Genomic DNA, 18,128 nt, shown 5'->3' with positions numbered 1-18,128 from the left:
CTACATCGCCAACAGCCTTGTCTCATGGATGATCTTCTGGAGAGATTTAACCAGAGGAAAGAAGCGAGTCCACATTGCCTCCATGATAAACACGCCCTTCTTCTTGGCTGCATCCAGAACCTCTCTTGCCTCTCTAGCATTGAGAGTAAAAGCCTTCTCGCATAGCACGTGTTTCCCGTGCGAAATAGCATCGAGACAGTTCTTCTTGTGGAAGCCATGGGGAGTTCCGATGTAGATGATATCAACATTGGGGTCTTGGTAAGCCTGATTATAGCTTCCATAAATGGATGGAAGGTCAGTCTGTTCTGGCATATGTGTCTCAACAAACTTTGTCCCCTTTTCAACGGAAGATGATCCAATGGCTTGAATATGATGTGTTGCTTGAGCATTCTCGCTCGATGAGGAGATCCTGGATAAACCATGATGAGATCAGGCCAGTGCCGATGATGCCCCATCGCAGAGTTGGCTTTGACTGAGACATAGTGATGAATGTTATGGAAGAGATGAAAAAAGATGCATGAAAGAAAAAGACTATTAGAAGTGGGAAGGACGGAGGTTGAAGGGTAATAAACGAAGGCATCGAGATTCACATCATCCATCAACTTCGGCTAAATGATGTCCGAGATGGAGTAACTTCTCCGCTGTCTAGCGTAACTCCGCTACTCCCCGACTACAACCTCATCCACTCCGGCATAATAACGGGAAATCCCCTGGTCCTGGTCCTTGTCATGGTCCGGTCAATAAGCTTAATCCGGACAAGTTGAGACCAGCCACGGATATTCGACATCTCTTTGAATGATCATAGTTCCGAGGGCTTGGCACGATCTCTTGTGCCGCTATTTAGACATGAAGATATCAAAGCGACAGATGGATTGACCAAGCAATAATTAACGTATCGATCAATGATCTGGTTTGAAACATGATGCGCCTAGGAGTAGGCTAAAGGACCGACATTTAACTTGCAAATCATCTTCTTATTTCTCTCGACATCTCAAATCTCCAGTTATGTCCCAAATCTCCAATTACATCCCATAGCCGTGCATTAAGCCCCAAATACTGTCCGGAGAAAGCCTAGTTGGCAATCTCAACCTGCTTCGCATTGCCGCCCTTTTGCCCAGTGTTCTCCTCTCCAATAGCTGATTCAACCCTAGCCAACTTGTCCTGGTCATCCAACTTTCCTTCAAAGACTTCTCGGATCTCCTCAAGCGTATGCCCCTTCGTTTCAGGGAACAATAACCAAATGATAACGAAAAGAACTGCAAGAATACAGCAGAAGACGATATAATATTTCCAAGTAATAGCCTTCATAGCAATCGGGTTCACCTGGTTGCCGACAATAAGACCAGTGAAAGATGAGATATACGTGATGGAAAGGCCACGGCCTCGGAGAGTATACGGAAAGATTTCGACGGGGTAGGCTTGGAGAAGCGGCGTCCAGGCGATATCGTAGAATAGATAGAAGATGAAGATGAACGCCACCACCGCACGGCCTGTCGACTCATCATGGCTGCTGACGAAATGCGCCGTAAGACCGGTCCAGATGATATAAGAGACAAGCATGCCACCCGTAGAGAGCAGAAACAAAGTCCGGCGCCCCAGTCGATCAACCATCATGGCTCCAAAGAAAGTCGAAGCGAGCCAATTGAAGATTTGAAGAAGTCCGTTGATGAGGGTCTGGTCCTTGACCTTGGTAATACCGATCGTGTTGAGCACAAGAACAAGATAGTAGCTGACGACTCCGACACCGTTCCATTGAGCAAACCAACCGACGATGGCAGCAATCAGCGTGCGCTTGCGGTTGGCTGGAGTGCGGAATAGCTCAGCCCATGAGACGGCAGAAATAGCGTCGGCTTCCTGAGTAAGCGCCAGTTCGATTTCTTGCATCTCGAATTCGACGAGGGGAGACTCTAGATCGCCGCCTGCGTGGAACTCGGCAAGGACTTTCCGAGCTTCCTCTTTGCGGCCTTTGGAAACAAGCCATCTGGGTAACTTACGTCAGCTTCTGTAAATTTGTAGATGGATGCTGCATTCTTACCTGGGGGATTCTGGCAAGAAGTAAATGCCCATGAGTTGGATGACAGGCAATGCACCCTGCAGGAGAGACGGAATTCGCCAGCTCCAAGTCGTGGGGTTCTTGAAGGTGCCATAGGTACACCAAGCCGCGAAAATAGAGCCAAAGTACTAAACATGACGTATACAATTAGCATTTAGCCCGATTCAAGATAGGATACAGACTTACGAAAAAGGTGTTATACAAGGCAGTTATTTTGCCTCGCTGCGTCGGGTATGCGAGCTCGGTAATGATGATAGGGCTAGGCTGGCCGATGAAGCTTGTAAAGAAACCTAGAAAGGCTCTTGCAATGATGAAGCTGTGTAGGTTCTGCGAAAGACCCTGTAGAGTGGCAAAGCCAATACATGTAACCAGGCCAATCAGGATAGGGAGCTTGCGTCCCCAGCGATCGCAGATATAGGCTACCACGAAGAGCGAGACGACTTTGCCGAGGGGATAAACAGAGTTCATGAGGCCGAGAAGCGCGCCCTCTGGACTACCAAAGAACTCACGCCATTGGGGCAGAGTTTGGAGGCCGTTCATCATTGATCCTGTGCCATGTCAGAGTTGTAATTGGAAACGTGAGGAGAAAGGATATATACCATCGTGACCGACAGAGGCGGAAGAGAATAGAGGAACCAAAAGGCATAGATTGAGCTTGATCAGATGTCAAGTCATGTACCATGGCCTTGGATTCTGAGGTAGGACCTATGTAGGAGAGTTGTGAGTATGTGAGGCGACGAATGGGAGGGGGAGATGGGGTGTTGTACTCGTGAGAGCTCCGATCCAACAGCCAGTTCGGCCTCTTTCTTTCCTGAAAAGACACCCATAATCTCAAGGCAGAGTGAAGGACACAAGAAGAAAACGGTAAGGCTGAAACTTCAGAGAGCCACAATAAGTTGATAAGTTGATGGGTTGAGGGAACGAAGAGGTCCAAAAGAGGGGATGATAAGCTCCTTTTAAAGCATTCGGATGCTCCCTAATCTAGACCCCGGATTTTCGTTCCCCGTAACCGAGGAAACTTGGTGACCCCGTGGGGAAGAAGATAAAGCATGGTTACATTTTGGCATGGAGCGAAGCCAGGGCTCGAGTCATGATCCTTTCGCGGAGTAGCGAAGCTGAATGCTTTTTTGGTGTCGGGGAGTAGCGGTATGTGGAGTATGCAGATTGGGGGAGTGATACTCCAACCCACCGAGTGCTACGTATTGATGACAGAGGAGATGAAGTATAAATAGCTCTTACTTCAACACACTTAGGCTTTAACTTATACCCTTTTTTGTTACAGCCTGTGATACCAATCATTCGTTCAATCCCTCTTTCACTGATCACCATGTCAAGCACATCAGATCGCATCCTTCGGGTTGGAATCATCGGCTGCGGAGAGATCTCTCAAGTCGCCCATATTCCCAACATCAACTTCCTCTCCCACAAGTTCCAGACGACCTATCTCTGCGATATCTCCCAGCAAGCTCTAGGCCACTGCATGAACAAAGTCCTGGGCGGTTCTCCTAAAACCACCACCAACCCTGGAGAACTCTGCTCCTCACCAGATGTCGACGTGGTCCTGATCGCTAACGCCGACGCATACCACGTTGATCATGGTATACTAGCTCTCAAGAACGACAAGTACTGCCTTATCGAGAAGCCAGCGGCTACTTGCTTCCGAGACATAGACAGACTAATTGAGGCGGAGAAGGTTTCAAAGGGCAAGGTGTTTGTTGGAACGATGCGCCGCTATGCTACTGCTTTCATTGACGCCGTGGAAGAGGTCGGGGGCATGGAAAAGATTCAGTATGCTAGAGTGAGGGATATCATCGGACCTAACTCTACCTTTGTCGAGCAGAACGGCACATTTCCTCAAAAGTTCAATGACTTCACTGAGGAAGATGGCCAGGACAGGAGCCGTCGAGAAGCTGATATCTTCGAGCAGGCTCTTGTCAAGGAGTTTGGAGTGCCGAGTACACCCCAATCGCAAAGAATGCTAAGAGTTCTAGGAGCGTAAGTAACTTTCACCTCACCATGCAACATCAACGCTAATTTGTGAATATAGTCTGGGAACCCACGATCTTTCAGCAATGCGCGAGATTCTCGGCATGCCCAAATCGGTCTCTGGCGCCGTACTGACCCTCCCCGGCATCTTCAGTGTACTATTCCAATACGACGACTTCCCCGTCACGTATGAATCAGGTCTCAGCGGCATACCACAGTTCGATGCACACATCGAGGTGTACTCGGCCAACAAGATCGTAAGAGTCAACTTCGACTCTCCTTACATCAAGGGCCTACCAGTGATTATGACAATTCGAGAGAAAATTGGTGAGGGGGGATTCCAAGAGAGGATCATCAGGAAGACGTATGAGGATCCGTATACATTGGAGATGCTAGATCTTTATGATTGCGTTGTTGGAGGGAAAGTGCCCAAGACAAGTGCGGTGGATGCTAGGAAAGATGTTGAGCTGTTCGAGATGATCTTGAAGGCTGGAGCTGATAGGTTTAAGTCTTAGACGGGGTTTTAGACTGCGCTTTAAGAATAAGTTACTATTTTATGCAGTAGGTTTACTAATGGACTTGAATAAAGACTGTTCTCGGCTGCCAAGCTATACATTCGTCATAGGGTTATGAACTCAGACAGATTTTTACAGCCAAGACTCAACCCCGCGCAACTCAACAAAATCACCACAACGTCAACGTTATTGTCGTGCTTAAGGTCATGCAAGCAATACCTATATTATCTCCCCTATCGGACTTTGTGACCTTGGATTGCGAGCTTCCCGGCTCCAGACACGATGACCCTCGAACCAAACGACCTCTCAGAGCCTTTGACAATTTTACACCGCCAACCTTTCTCTGGTTGCACCTGGAATCTGCGCTATGGATTACATATGCTCAACGCCTTTGGGAAGCTGATAGCCAGATCCTCCGAGCTGTTGTGGTACTTCTCTCTCTGGTCTTCTTTGTCTTGCCATGGTTCTTTCGCGGGTGGATAATCAGCGTCGATCGACTCAGATCAGCCACTAAAGGAGCTTTGGTTCACCAAATATTGCTTTTATCTGTGACCTTTCCTTTATTTTTATGGGAACTCATTTACGAAGTTCACTTCTGGGAAGGGACGCGCTGTCTTTGCTGTGTTGTTCTCCTAGTTGTGGCGGCTGCAACGGGAGTCATCAGAATGTCACGGTGGAACAACTTTCTCAGCAACAGGCCAGATAGGAGGCTATCTTCGATTACAGATGCAGTGTCTGTCATAAAATGAGGATACCCAACTGGCTTCGTAATCGTTCAGACAACCTCTACAGTCGCCCAGGCGAGGCCCTCTTCTTATCAATTGACAATGGTTCACGGTTTCAACTAGCAGAGAATCAAGTTTTTAAAGGAGTGTATTAGTTAGATTTTAATCGTTTCCGACAAAATCAATGCTCTAAATAAGTATAAACCAAGAATAGTAGCTCAATCAATGCCATAATAACTCATAAAGGACTGTTCCAAACAAAAATCGGCAAACACCATATCTATCTATGCACGCTAGTAATGCTCTATGCAACGCTATGCCAATGTAAAATTGTTACTGGAGAATGTGAAAATAAATGCCTCTTACTTGGGGCAGATGGGCTTCTTCTGAGAGCAAGCGTCCTTCTTGCAGCATCCCTTGAAGCCATTGGCGCAGACCTGGAAGAAACCGGTGCCAGGGCGGCAAGTACCATCAGAGCGAGCCTTGACCTTGAATGTCTGGGCGGGCTCGTAGGTGCCGGTCTTGTAGTCGGGGCACCAGGTGTTACCGCAGGCATCGCCCTTGCAGCAGCCGCGGAAGCCGTTGGAGCAGGATTGGAAGAAGCCGGTTCCGGGAGGGCAGACGGTAGGGTCATCGGAGCGCTTGGCGACGGTGTCGGGGCAGATGGGAGCGGAGCCGGAGCAGGCGTCGGACTTGCAGCAGCCTCGGAAGCCGTTTGAGCAGGACTGGAAGAATCCTGTGCCGGGGGCGCAGACAGTGGGATCGTCAGAACGCTTTGCGATGGTGTCAGGGCAGATGGGCTGAGATTGAGAGCAGGCATCAGACTTGCAGCATCCACGGAAACCGTTGGAGCAAGACTGGAAGAAGCCGGTTCCGGGAGGGCAGACGGTAGGATCGTCAGATCGCTTGGTGTTATCGGGGCAGACACCAGCGTTGCCAGTGCAAGCATCAGATTTGCAGCAGCCACGGAAGCCATTAGAGCAGACTTGGAAGAAGCCGGTACCAGGAGCACACTGTCCATCAGGGAGAGAAGCAGGAGCAGTCTCGGTGGTAGTCTCAGGCTTGGGCTTGGGGGCCTCGGGCTTGTTGTCGGGGCAGACCCCAGCGGTACCGGTACAAGCATCAGACTTGCAGCAGCCTCTGAAGCCGTTGGAACAAGACTGGAAGAAACCGGTACCGGGAGCGCAGACAGTTGGATCATCAGCGCGCTTGACCTTCTTGTCATCAGGGCAGACAGCGTCCTTGCCAGCACAGGCGTCGGACTTGCAGCATCCCTTGAAGCCATTGGAGCAGACCTGGAAGAAGCCAGTGCCAGGAGCACATTGAGCCTCGGGAAGAGAAGCGGGAGTAGTCTCAGGCTCCCAGTGCTCTACCTCCTCAGTCTCGGTAGGTTCAACAGGCTTGGTGATAAAGACAGGATCGCAAGTACCCTCGACGAAATCAGTGCACCACTTTATGGTACAAGGATCAACGGAGCAATAACCGCGGAAACCATTGTTCGCACAAGTGTAGAACTGTCCAACGCCTGAACACTCGGTTTGAGAGCGGGCGGTAGGTCCAGCAGAGACATAGCCAGCAACGGCAACAAGAGCAAAGATTGTAGAATGCATAATGTTATGAGATTGTCGAAAAGTTAAAACAAGTTTGTTTGGAAAAGTGACGAAGAAACTGTGACAGACGACTGAGAAGAAGCGAAGGTTTGTAAGGAAATAAGACCTGACAAAGGAAAATAAGGAAAAAGAGAAAAAGGAAAAAAAGTTGTTGTTTGGTTTGATGTTTTGTGATGTGATGATGAGAAGAAAGAAAGAAATCCATTTTGACGAGAATTCGTTGCTTTCTTATACAAGATTTGCGTACAAGTGAAGCTGTCTCAATGCAGTAAGTGTCTGCAAGCGTGCTCAGCTTAGTCTCCGACTCTCAGCGGAGGAGGCTGTGACGTCTCACAGCCCTCACCAGAATAAGCCGTCAGATCGGGCTCAGCCCCTCAGCCCCAAGATCACATTAGCCCTATTTTAAGCTTAAGGACTCGGTGCAAATTAGGAAAAGTGAGAGCTAAGTCTTTCTCCGCAGCAGAGGGTAACTGCGCCGTCTAGATGGTCTGGACTGGTCTTTACAGCCCTGTGTCGCTTTTAGTGGCATTTGGCTCGAGCTGTCGAAGCTATTGCCAACATTCCCATGGTTTGGTGGATGGTCGAGATGGGCAACCATTGGAGCAGTAGTTCTAGTAGCTTGTAGCTCACGATTTACTTGTTTTCGAGGGAGAGCTGTTCGGGTCTTCGGCATTTAGAATGGAAAGCCTCAGTGGATTAAGATTCAAGCTTATTGTCACTAAGCTCGACAATGTTTCCTCGGTTCAGCTCATTTGCCGGGTCTAAGGTTCTTCGGGGGCCATGGCGCAGCAGCTCAGATGGAGCTCTGTTACCTTGCAAGGACAGCTTACGCCGAGCATCCATCGGGCTGTCGGTCATACATACTGTTATGGTGCTTGTGCAACGGAAAATATCAGCTTACTACAGACAGGCAGAGTTTTTGGTGTCACGTACTAAGCCCTAGCATGGCAATAAGCGGTCAGTCAAAAGCACTCGCACTACGCCATGGCTTATTCCTCGAGGATGGTCATTGGAGCTGAGATGATGGTGCATCAGCTGGATTGAAGGATAGTTTACAGCTCAGGCTTGCCAGCGGCGGACATTGCCATACTGTGTTTTTCCCCGTCCCTTATGTTTTGAGGCGTATCGTAATTCAATGTCAGATTCTTCTATATGGCAGGTCCACTGCAGCTGAAGTCATACGTAATCGGCCACCAGAAGGCCACATTCCATTTACACGGAATTCTGGCTCTTCGATCCTTGGCTTCGGTCTTGACCCGACTCTACCATTGTTGGATCGTGTCTCTTCATACTGTGAGAAGTGTTAGCTTCAGAAAGCTGTGCTAGCATTCAACCCAACACTCGACCTGGCTACTAGTGGACGCCATTTTGCCAAGGGAAGCCATTATCTAATGGTGACACCTTCATCAAACCGCCCAATGGCCGGAGGTTTCCACAGGTCTCACTTTGGCTAACAGCTAAATTCACCAGTCAAGAAGGTTATTGGACATATTCGCTTAGACTAAACATGCCTAACAAGTTGGCATAATATCGAACGTGCCTCGAAGCACGGGATCTGTTGATTTGCACTGGTTGCTGGTACTCAACAATCAATCTATGCCCAACGATCCTAGAGCTGCAAAATCACAATAGATATTTTCTTATGGTAAACATCTCTGCTCATGTAACTAAAATCACTTTTAATGTATAAGACTAAGTATTTAACATGGTGAGATTGTTTGATCCTTCGCATGGACACGAGTTTGATAATCCAAGATTTGATCCAGAATAACAACGCATCCTTAAGAGCTGTAGGCGAACAAAATTAGCAATCCATAGCTCCTGCTAACTCCCAACTAATCTTAGATGTCGGATGTTTGAATGGTCTTAGTCAGGTCTTTTACATAACTGGGACTTCGCCTTCAAGAGAGGTTTGAGACAGGCATCATCCTGACAACCTGTCATCTGACGTGATCACGGTTGAAGTTGCCTCCCCACAAGCAATCCTTCGACCGAAATAGCTTGAGATATTTGTTTGACAATTATATAAAGAAAAATAAAGAAAAAGGTTTGATTATTATGGCAAAACCATAGGAAGAGGCAGAGTGATGATAATGAATGGCTTTTGAGTTACAGAACGGATTTTCAGAGCCTGAAAAGACACAATACGAAGATCACTTATAATTCCGGGGTCTCTCTAGGTCTTTTAATGTCAGCAATGACGTGGTATCAAGTAATATATGCTCTAAAAGTACATATTTGGATGCTTCTGCTCCATCTCCTTAGCCTTGCTTCCACCAGACTCCTTCTGAATCTGAATATCATTCCTCGGCATAACATCATCATCATCATCAGCAGCATCCTGCAACGTGATTGTTTCCGCCTGTTCATCTCCAGCATCATCTGGAAAGTCCACAGGCTCTGGCTCGGGTGGTGTGGCATGAAGTGGTCGTGTACTCTGGTCTTCCTCCATCAGATCGTCGTGCTGGGTTGGCGCGTGAGTCTGCTCTGATCTACTTCGATACCACGCTCTTATTTCATCCACATTTCGAAGAGGGAGACTATCCCATTCTCTTATACGGTCGTCTTTCCTTTGTGATGAAGACTTGAGTGAGATGTGATTGTTGTTGGGTTCATCGATAGAGTGCACGAGCCGAAAGAGAGCTTCTTCTGTCTCAGCAAGACGAGCTTCTAATCTTGTGATGAACCCAATTGGGAGGCCTCTAATATTTCTTCAGTATTTATAGTGGTCAATATGAGTAAGCATGGTAGTGGTACCTCTTGTTTTGTTCTGGATAATGGCAATTTGTAGGATCATTCGTGCACTGCAGACAATGCGGCCTTCACAAGAGCCATCAGCACGAGGATCTCTCCCCTGGGGACCTGAAACACGTACAACTGCCTATCACACTAGCGAGGACTCAATTTAGCAAAAAGCACTCACTTTTCCCCAGAATGGTGACTGGGGCATGAGATCTCACCTTGCGCTTCCGCTGCCGACAATGACTGCACGCTATCGGGTTCAACTGCCTCTCAGCCTCTTGCTCAACCGCCGTCTCATCATTCGCCATGTAAACAATTCACTTTCACAAGGACCAATCCTCGTGCAGGGTCTGTAAATCGATCGGGATTCTTCCCCAGAGTCGAAACGTCGCTCCACAGGCAGAATGACTTGTTCAACCCCGCCTCGGCCTTTTCTTTGTCCGGGCGCGACACTAGCACTTTTGCAGCTTCAGCTTACTCCTTCAAGCTTGGCAGTCCCCAGCATCGTCAATTCATCCAAGTTCCACAGTCTGAGTCTGATGCTTGGGATGTGATGTCAAGATGTCATCTCATCACTCACCGTATGACAATATCGAGACAGCATCTCACTCAACTCTGGGTCACTCAGAACCTCAAGGCCAGAAACGGAAACACTCGACTTCACAACCTGGACGCGAATATGGATTGATGCGTGATACAGGTGAACACGATGCCGCTCGATTTGTTGGAAGCGGTAGTGGAATACACTATATTCGTGCTGTTCACCTTCGTCTCGCCAAAAGATCTGCATCAAGAACCACAGAACCTGGGTCTTCAACGATAAACACGCTTATTCCCGGTGAGGACGACCAACTTCGTCAAGATGCCTCGATAAGAAGAAATCGAGAGCAGTTTCTTTGGAAAGATGATGAAGTCTGTGGAAGTACCATGGCCGAAGTAGAGACCTTTGAAGACTTTGTCGAGTGGTCCAAGACTTATTTCGAGGCATGGCATCCTGTTCTCCCATTCCTCCACGGTCCTCATGTTCTAGGCTTGTTTGAAGAGGCTGCTAAGAATGGACCGCTATTGATTGACCCAATCGATACGGTCATCTTGAAGTCTGTTCTTTCTATATCACTGGCGGATAGTCGACAGTCCACTCCTTTCAAAAAGCCGGTTCCAAAAGTATATCTCTTCAAGAGTGTCGACGATGCGTTGGCGAGCTCACAGTTCGCTTTGAGCCAGCCTGCGTCAATCCGCTCAACTCAGGCAGCTTTGGCTATCCAGCTGTTCCTGACTTCTATGCTTTGTCTCAACGCCGCATCGAGATTAGGTGGACTCATCGTCAGAACGGCGTTTCACATGGGCCTTCATCGATGTCCAGCGCGATATCCCTTCTTCACAGACAAGGAGGTTTCCCTTCGGCGCAGGGTCTTCTGGTGTATATATATCCTAGAGAGGCTTCTCTGCCAGTCTCTCGGACTACCTCTCGATATACGAGATGACGACCTGGATGTCTGCTATCCCGGCGAAGAGCGCCATACGATAACGAACAGGGAAGAAAATCCGGAAAGACTGCAGCTCCTTACGTTTGTGGCTAAGCATGCTCGGATACGTGGACTTATTCTTGAGCTCAGGAACAAGTCTATGCTTCAACGGCAGGATACCGCAGATCGAGCAGCGTTCGTCCAAGCTGAGCTGTCAAAATGGTTTAATGAAATTCAGGACGCAGTAGAAGAAGACGATCTGGCTGATGCAAGCTCAACTACTCCAGCAATATCTGAACATCACAAGGTTATGCTTTTGGTGCTGAAACACGAATCGGCAATATGCTTAAACCGGCCTGGCCTTGCCTCCGAACATCCTTCTTCATCATACTCATCCGCCTTTCAGGCATGCATATCAGCTGCCAAGTCTATCTTGATAATCCTCAAAAAACATCGAAACCGCAACCAGTTATCTGCAGACTCAACTAGTGCAAAGTCTCAAACACCCTTGCTGTGGCCATCCTTCACGTGGTCTGTATGGATCAGTGCATTTGTTCTTATTCATGCTGCCTTTGAAAAGCAGGTTCATCTAGGTAGTGCATTGAGGTTTGAACTTCCATTCCCTCGTGTCGACGCTTACTGACAATTCCTTAGACACGTTGCTGCGGCGAAAGACATCCTTGGTCATCTGGCTGCACGAGATACCTCGTGGCCAGAATACTGTCTTGGGGCCATAGATGAACTCACCTCCACGGTACAAGAGCTTTCACAAGAGCGGCCCACGATGATTGAATCTCCGGTAGATGCCATCATCACAACACGCAGTTTCTCCCCTAGCGTCGGAAGTCAAGTACGGAGTGGTGAGAACACCACGCCCACAAGACTTCCACGAACACAACATGCTCAGTCTCAAGGCACTGAGACAAGAGACAGCCCAAACTCTATGCCTCAAAACACCTCTTCCAATACCCAAGCATTCCAAGGACTGTCTTCCACTCAACCATTCAGACCGCAACAGAATAAACGGCCACGGACGATGTATCATTCTACGGGTATCCTATCCCAAGACATACCCTACTCCCAATCCCAGAATCCTCAAGCACCATATTCGAATGACTTTCTATCTACATCAAACACGTCACTGAATCCAGAAGGGCCACCCGGTATGAATTTGGATAACATTCCGCTAGAAGGCCATGAATCAATGATGTGGTATGATCAGCTCTTTGCGAGTTCATTCAGCGCCATCGACAATCCCTTTCTTGTAAATGCGGAGTTTGACGCTTCTGTCGATCCAACTTGGAATTATTTACGATAGTGTCACTAATATTAATACATTAAACCTCCTTCACTTGAGTGACCTTCCTGTCCTTGTTTAATACCACTTGTACATGCTTCTTCTCACTTGACCCTTCGCCTTTGAAGAAGTTCTCGTTCTGAAGACGTTCGAGGAATAGTTCGTAAGCAGGCATATACCCCTTCACAAATTTGATCACCTGCTCATCTGTCATGCCTGGCTTGTGCTGCCTCAACGCTCTCTCCTGGCCCAGCCGCCACTCGTAGACCTGGACGAGTTTATCTGTGCTCAGATGTAGAAATCCATCAAAGTGCTGTGGTCCAGAGAAAGTGTCGCAGTATCTTCTCAGGTTCTCATTGATGAGCTGGAGATGGCTTAGATCATGGCTCGCCAGCGTGTTCGTAAGAGCCCATTCTTCAGACTGCTGTGCCTCTGAAGCTTTAGCTCTCTCCCACTTTCTCTTGACTTCCTCGTCACTCAAAGGCTTGAAGCCAAGTGCCCAACCTTCAAATATCAGAACATCTAGGCCTTCGTCCAGCGAAACTTCTTCCCATTTCTCAACGGGAACCCTTCCACCCTGACCACTGTGAAGGCTCTTGTCAAAGGCTGGCCATTTAACAACCTTCTTATCAGTCTCAACGCGGCCAAGTACCTGTTCGAAGAAGTTCTTCGCTAGAACTTCGTCATGAGTTCCAGGTTGACCACGGGTTTGGAGAAGACCATTATCTGGGTTCGCTTCTCGGAGAGCGACAAGTTCCGGGTGGTCATGATAGAGATCATCAAGGGATAGCATGCGGGTCTTGAGATGGTGTTGATTCGTGAGGGCCTGTGAAAGAGCTGCAGCCCATGTCGATTTACCACTGCCTTGAAGACCAGAGAGGCCTAGAACGAATGGTTTTGAGGAGCTCTTCTGATGAGCTTGGATAGCAGGGACAAAGATGTCCAGCACCGTTTCAATGGCTTTGGGATCGATCATGGCTAGTGATATGGAAGATATTGGGTCCTTCGTGAGTAAAGTCACAAGGGAAGAGTAAGTGATCGATAAAAATATTATGCCTCAAGATATCATTAAAGACGAAGAGAAAAAAAGTCCCTCATATCAACTTTGACACTCTTCTAAGTGATGGCCAATCATTCCCCGCATCATTAGACACTATTCACGGAAAAGCGTCAATCGCAACGGACTTGAAGCGCCGCTCACTTCCTTTCCCGGAGCGGGCAAGGCAATGTTGCAGCGGACATTTCAAAGTCCGTCCACCTCCACACAAAGCCAAGACTAACATACTCATCAATCCGACATCTTTGGTATATATAAGTATAACTAACATATCTGCCTTATACAACTCATCAACATCTTCAGCCCTTATCACAAATCTTTACAAACTCATCATGTCTCCCTCCGCAGTCACCGCCAAGAAGTCCTACAGCATCGCCTCCATCCCCGCTGATGGAATCGGTCCTGAGGTCATTTCCGCTGGTATCGAGGCTTTGAACGCTCTGGCCGATACTCTCCAGACTTTTGATCTTGACTTTACTCATTATGATTGGAGTTCGGATACTTACAAGAAGACTGGGAAGTATATTCCTGACGGTGGTCTTGAGCAGTTGAAGAAGCACGATGCTATCCTCTTTGGCGCCGTTGGAGCTCCTGGTCAGTCTTACCAAATGTTCTGATGAAACTTGGTACTCATTCTACTAGATGTCCCCGATCATATCTCCCTCTGGGGTCTTCGTCTGGCAATCTGCCAGCCATTCCAGCAATATGCCAACGTACGCCCAACACGCATCATGCGCGGTACACAATCTCCCCTACGCAACTGCAAAACTGGTGATCTCGACTGGGTCATCATCCGCGAGAACAGCGAAGGTGAATATGCCGGCCATGGCGGTCGCTCACACCGTGGCCACCCCTGGGAAGTTGCTACAGAAGTCGCCATCTTTACTCGTCACGCTGTTAGCAGACTGATTCGGTTCTCGTTTGAGGTTGCGCAGAAGAGACCCAGGAAGCATTTGACCGTTGTTACCAAGAGTAATGCGCAAAGGAACGGTATGGTTCTTTGGGACGAGGTTGCAGCAGAGGTTGCCAAGGACTTTCCCGATGTTACTGTTGAAAAGATGTTGGTTGATGCTATGACTACGAAGATGGTTCTTAAGCCTGAGAGTATTGATACCATTGTTGCTAGCAACTTGGTAAGTCTCTTTCTTCTCCCTTGGAAGCCAATGAACTAACACACTCTAGCACGCTGATATTCTCTCTGACTTGGCCGCTGCCCTCGCTGGTTCAATTGGCATCGCACCAACAAGCAATCTAGATCCCAGCCGCGAGAACCCATCCATGTTTGAGCCCATCCACGGTTCGGCATTCGACATCACCGGCAAGGGCGTCGCCAATCCAGTAGCTACCTTCTGGACAGCAGCTGAGATGCTGGCATGGCTGGGTGAAGAAGAGGCTTCGACCAAGTTGATGGAGTGTGTTGAGAATGTCACTGCTTCAGGCGTTCTCACACAAGATCTCGGTGGAAAGGCGACTACTAAGGAGGTCACGGCTGCGGTAGTGGCAGAGATCAAGAAGAGTCTTGGCAAGATTTCGAAGTGAGTGTTAGTAACGAGATGAGATGATAGAAAATGAACAGTTCGCGTTTTTTTATGCATGTCTTTATTGCCATAAACCTCTCTGTGTTGTAAAGTTCCATGGTTGTTGTCTGCTGTGCGTCACTCAAGCAAGCGCCTTTGTTCTATACTTTGTTCTTTATAATCACACATAAAGTGGCGACTTTTGGAATATTGAACCTATTGGAACGAGCTTCTTTGATCAGATTGCATCGAACATGCCCATATTGCATCGGCAGGTTAGGAATTATCGAGGAGTCACATAGTCACGGGCAACTATATAATTAAAGAATCATCGGTCGCGGAGAACCCAGTAGCCAAACAGCCTCGAAAAGAAGACAGAGCCATAACTTTTTATTCCCTCGTATATCGCGACAAGGTATTTCACTCTATATCTACCTGAAACGTCAAATATCGCCATATCTTGAGCAAAGGCGATTAAGCAAATGAGCCTTTGCTACCGCCCCCGCCGGAGGCTTCCTCCCACCTCTTATCCATCGCGACTGTAATACCAGCCCTCAGCTGGCACAGGATCAGGTTTCTACGGAGACCAAGTTAGCAGTTCAGCCAAAGCTCTGTACTTTCAAGACGCTGCGGTCTGCAAAAACGACACCGATCTCTTACCTTGCTCAACTATGAGGGCGACGAGGACCGCAGCCTCAATCGTCACCGTATAGATCATCGTCGGAATCGACCAATATCGGGTGATCATAATGATCTCCATAATGTCGTTGGCGATTCCTGCCCTGCTGTCGGGGAGGATCGTGCGCCGCAAGACGAGCGGCTTCGCGATTCATCGCAAGGAGCCGATTCTGGTTCGTGCGCCTGGCTTCAGCGTCTACCGCGTTGTATGGCTCTTCACGGCGAGGCCTGTCTATCTGGGGGGCATCCATTGGGTTGTAAGGCCGACGCAGCGCATTCATCTGAGGCCTGTCTATTTGAGGGGCATCCATCGGGTTATAAGGTCGACGTGGTACGTTCATCTGAGGCGCATCTCTCTCGTTGTACAAGCGGCCTTCGTAGTACCTCTCATATGGACCCGTTCCTGGCCTATAAGTCCTGGGAATAACACGTTCATCTCTTGGAGGTGGTCTCTCAACGGGCTGCTCGTTGATATGCATGCGACCCATACCAGGTACGAGAGCTCCCATGGGAGCATGGCCATCGTCGCGCTGGCGATCCATTCGCATTCCAGGCGCATATCCTCCCTGTACACCGAAGTTTTGGTTAGCTGCTCCCATATATTCCGGGTACACCATGTTCCCAGGCGCCATGATTGGGTGAGGGGCAACGGGTGGACGACCTACCATTTGAGGTTCACCTCTGCGTGGCTCCATTGGCATACCAGCTTGTCGTTCCACTCGTCTGCGATTTCGTTCACGTTCATATGCATCTTGATTCCTCTCATCGTGATGGCGTCTTTCTCCGTGATGGTGGCGATGTCTTTCTCCATGATGATGTCTTTCTCCGTGGTGATGTCTTTCTCCGTGAAGATTTCTTTCCCCATGACGATGTCCTTCACCATGATTAGGTTCCCTCCCGTGATACGCCCCACGACGGCCTTGCTCTTGTGGTTGCTGCGCTTCCTCAGGAACGGGCAACACCAAAGGTCGAATGACCCTCCGCGGTCCCCCTACTATAGGCGGAACACGGTTCTCCTCACCCTGCACAGGTCGTAGCTGTGGAATTCTCGCAGGCCCATCAGCCTCATCTGCTGCCGCCTCCTCAGTAGGGTGTAGGCGACGACGATACTGCTCTGGCTTCAAACCTGGACGGTCCCTCATGGGTACCATAAGGTTAAAGCCTCCATATGTGGGACAGCCGCAGGTACGCCATATTTCACCGCAAATGAAACAGAACTCTTGGCCGCATACGCATGTCATGTGGTTGCACGCCTCGGAGAGCTCGATCATCCTGCCGCACCCGGGGCAGTTAACAGTATGGTTCGCGTCCATGGTGGCCCAGACATCTTCCTCGGCGGCTCCCTCTCGGCAAGGCTGGCCTGGATGAGCTTGCTCACCGCAGCCGCGACATGTGTGCGTATCACACAACAAACAGTGCCCGTTACGATCAGGTGGGATGAATGCTGCGCAGTTGCCGGCGTGGCAGTATAGTCTATCGTGGAGCGGCACATTGGCTTCCTCTTGCACCTGGCGGAAAATGTGAATCAAAGCAGGGGCGCGTGCAAGCGCAACACCCGCCTCAGTGATAGGCTCGCAACATCTCGGCGGAAACCCTTCTGAAGAACTAAGACCGAGTCGAAGGAGTTCACGGTAGCAGGGGTAGCAGTAGTGGTGGCCGCAATGAGCTCTGAAGTGAGCGTCCTCGGTACAGACAAGGCACATTTCTCCGTTCCCTTGTTCAGGTACAGGATCATTTGCAGCGTCGCGAAAAGCAATCCTCCTCTCGATTCGATCCAGCACGATTCGATGGTTGGTATCGCGAACTTCGGGGCTGCGTAGTCGCTCAAAGGCCAGCTCTTCGTCGGTAATAATCCTACTGACCAGGAAAGCCTGCTCATCATCATCTGCAAGATCTAGAGCAACGGCAATTAACCTGGCCAGGTATGGCTCCGAGAAGCTTTCCTCAGGGGGTAGGAGCTCGTGGCGGATCAACAAGTCAAGAAAGTCCGGGTGGACGCGGTCGAGGGCGTCAGAAACATCCGACATGCTGGGCAGACTCTCGACAGAGGCAAGGAGTGTACAGAAATGTTGCAGGTGTCGCAACTAGATCTGTTAGTAGCTGCAAAGGTATATAGGTGTCGAGTCGCTGAGGTTCCTCTAAGCAGGTGTAAGCAGCGAAAAAAGTAGTAGTATATGTTATAAGGTTATAGACTACTTAGATGTCAAATCCAGATTTGTGCGAGATATTGGAAGGTTTGTGAGAAAGCTTATAAGGTAGAAAGGGTTAGGCGAAGCTTTTATCTTTGAGGTGAGAGGCAGTTCAAAGCACGCTTTAACTGACTGTTCACGTATCGCCATCAGTGACCAGAGTCAATCGCAAGGCAGTTTCAGTGCCTGGGTGAACAACAAGGCCATAGACTTCCAGTGACCTAGTCCACAAGGACATGTTCGCTGGTGACAAGGTCGACAGTACTCATGTACCCAGCGACAGAGCCAGTACC

At 48.9% G+C, this 18,128-nt stretch overlaps 9 protein-coding genes across 9 annotated transcripts; 3 read left to right on the top strand and 6 right to left on the bottom strand.

The window, feature by feature from the left end:
* Positions 1 to 312, bottom strand: FSUBG_2678 (dimeric dihydrodiol dehydrogenase; the record flags this gene model as incomplete). Its single annotated transcript, XM_036680476.1, has 1 exon — positions 1 to 312. The coding sequence occupies one exon, from the start codon at positions 310 to 312 to the stop codon at positions 1 to 3; it is 312 nt and encodes a 103-aa protein (XP_036541947.1).
* A 759-nt stretch (positions 313 to 1,071) lies between these two features.
* FSUBG_2677 (lactose permease) lies at positions 1,072 to 2,593 on the bottom strand (the record flags this gene model as incomplete). Its single annotated transcript, XM_036680475.1, has 3 exons — positions 1,072 to 1,981; positions 2,036 to 2,181; positions 2,240 to 2,593. 3 exons carry the CDS (start codon positions 2,591 to 2,593, stop codon positions 1,072 to 1,074), a joined length of 1,410 nt encoding a protein of 469 aa, XP_036541946.1.
* A 787-nt stretch (positions 2,594 to 3,380) lies between these two features.
* On the top strand, positions 3,381 to 4,554 carry FSUBG_2676 (Oxidoreductase; the record flags this gene model as incomplete). Its single annotated transcript, XM_036680474.1, has 2 exons — positions 3,381 to 4,048; positions 4,101 to 4,554. The coding sequence occupies 2 exons, from the start codon at positions 3,381 to 3,383 to the stop codon at positions 4,552 to 4,554; spliced, it is 1,122 nt and encodes a 373-aa protein (XP_036541945.1).
* A 1,087-nt stretch (positions 4,555 to 5,641) lies between these two features.
* FSUBG_2675 (uncharacterized protein) lies at positions 5,642 to 6,889 on the bottom strand (the record flags this gene model as incomplete). Its single annotated transcript, XM_036680473.1, has 1 exon — positions 5,642 to 6,889. One exon carries the CDS (start codon positions 6,887 to 6,889, stop codon positions 5,642 to 5,644), a length of 1,248 nt encoding a protein of 415 aa, XP_036541944.1.
* A 2,224-nt stretch (positions 6,890 to 9,113) lies between these two features.
* FSUBG_2674 (uncharacterized protein) lies at positions 9,114 to 9,839 on the bottom strand (the record flags this gene model as incomplete). Its single annotated transcript, XM_036680472.1, has 3 exons — positions 9,114 to 9,591; positions 9,702 to 9,751; positions 9,813 to 9,839. 3 exons carry the CDS (start codon positions 9,837 to 9,839, stop codon positions 9,114 to 9,116), a joined length of 555 nt encoding a protein of 184 aa, XP_036541943.1.
* Positions 9,840 to 10,192: 353 nt separating this feature from the next.
* Positions 10,193 to 12,415, top strand: FSUBG_2673 (transcription activator acu-15; the record flags this gene model as incomplete). The annotated part of the gene is made up of 2 exons (XM_036680471.1): positions 10,193 to 11,703; positions 11,752 to 12,415. 2 exons carry the CDS (start codon positions 10,193 to 10,195, stop codon positions 12,413 to 12,415), a joined length of 2,175 nt encoding a protein of 724 aa, XP_036541942.1.
* A 19-nt stretch (positions 12,416 to 12,434) lies between these two features.
* FSUBG_2672 (ATP-binding protein pantothenate kinase) lies at positions 12,435 to 13,370 on the bottom strand (the record flags this gene model as incomplete). The annotated part of the gene is made up of 1 exon (XM_036680470.1): positions 12,435 to 13,370. One exon carries the CDS (start codon positions 13,368 to 13,370, stop codon positions 12,435 to 12,437), a length of 936 nt encoding a protein of 311 aa, XP_036541941.1.
* A 413-nt stretch (positions 13,371 to 13,783) lies between these two features.
* Positions 13,784 to 14,990, top strand: FSUBG_2671 (tartrate dehydrogenase; the record flags this gene model as incomplete). The annotated part of the gene is made up of 3 exons (XM_036680469.1): positions 13,784 to 14,045; positions 14,094 to 14,584; positions 14,634 to 14,990. The coding sequence occupies 3 exons, from the start codon at positions 13,784 to 13,786 to the stop codon at positions 14,988 to 14,990; spliced, it is 1,110 nt and encodes a 369-aa protein (XP_036541940.1).
* Positions 14,991 to 15,663: 673 nt separating this feature from the next.
* Positions 15,664 to 17,673, bottom strand: FSUBG_2670 (e3 ubiquitin ligase ari4; the record flags this gene model as incomplete). The annotated part of the gene is made up of 1 exon (XM_036680468.1): positions 15,664 to 17,673. The coding sequence occupies one exon, from the start codon at positions 17,671 to 17,673 to the stop codon at positions 15,664 to 15,666; it is 2,010 nt and encodes a 669-aa protein (XP_036541939.1).
* Positions 17,674 to 18,128: the final 455 nt, after the last annotated feature.

The sequence above is a fragment of the Fusarium subglutinans genome (assembly GCF_013396075.1).
Source record: "Fusarium subglutinans strain NRRL 66333 chromosome Unknown NRRL66333_c0000023, whole genome shotgun sequence".
In the NCBI taxonomy this organism is placed as follows: domain Eukaryota; kingdom Fungi; phylum Ascomycota; class Sordariomycetes; order Hypocreales; family Nectriaceae; genus Fusarium; species Fusarium subglutinans.
Note: the sequence above shows the minus strand (reverse complement) of the source record. Positions and strands in the feature narration are given on the sequence as shown.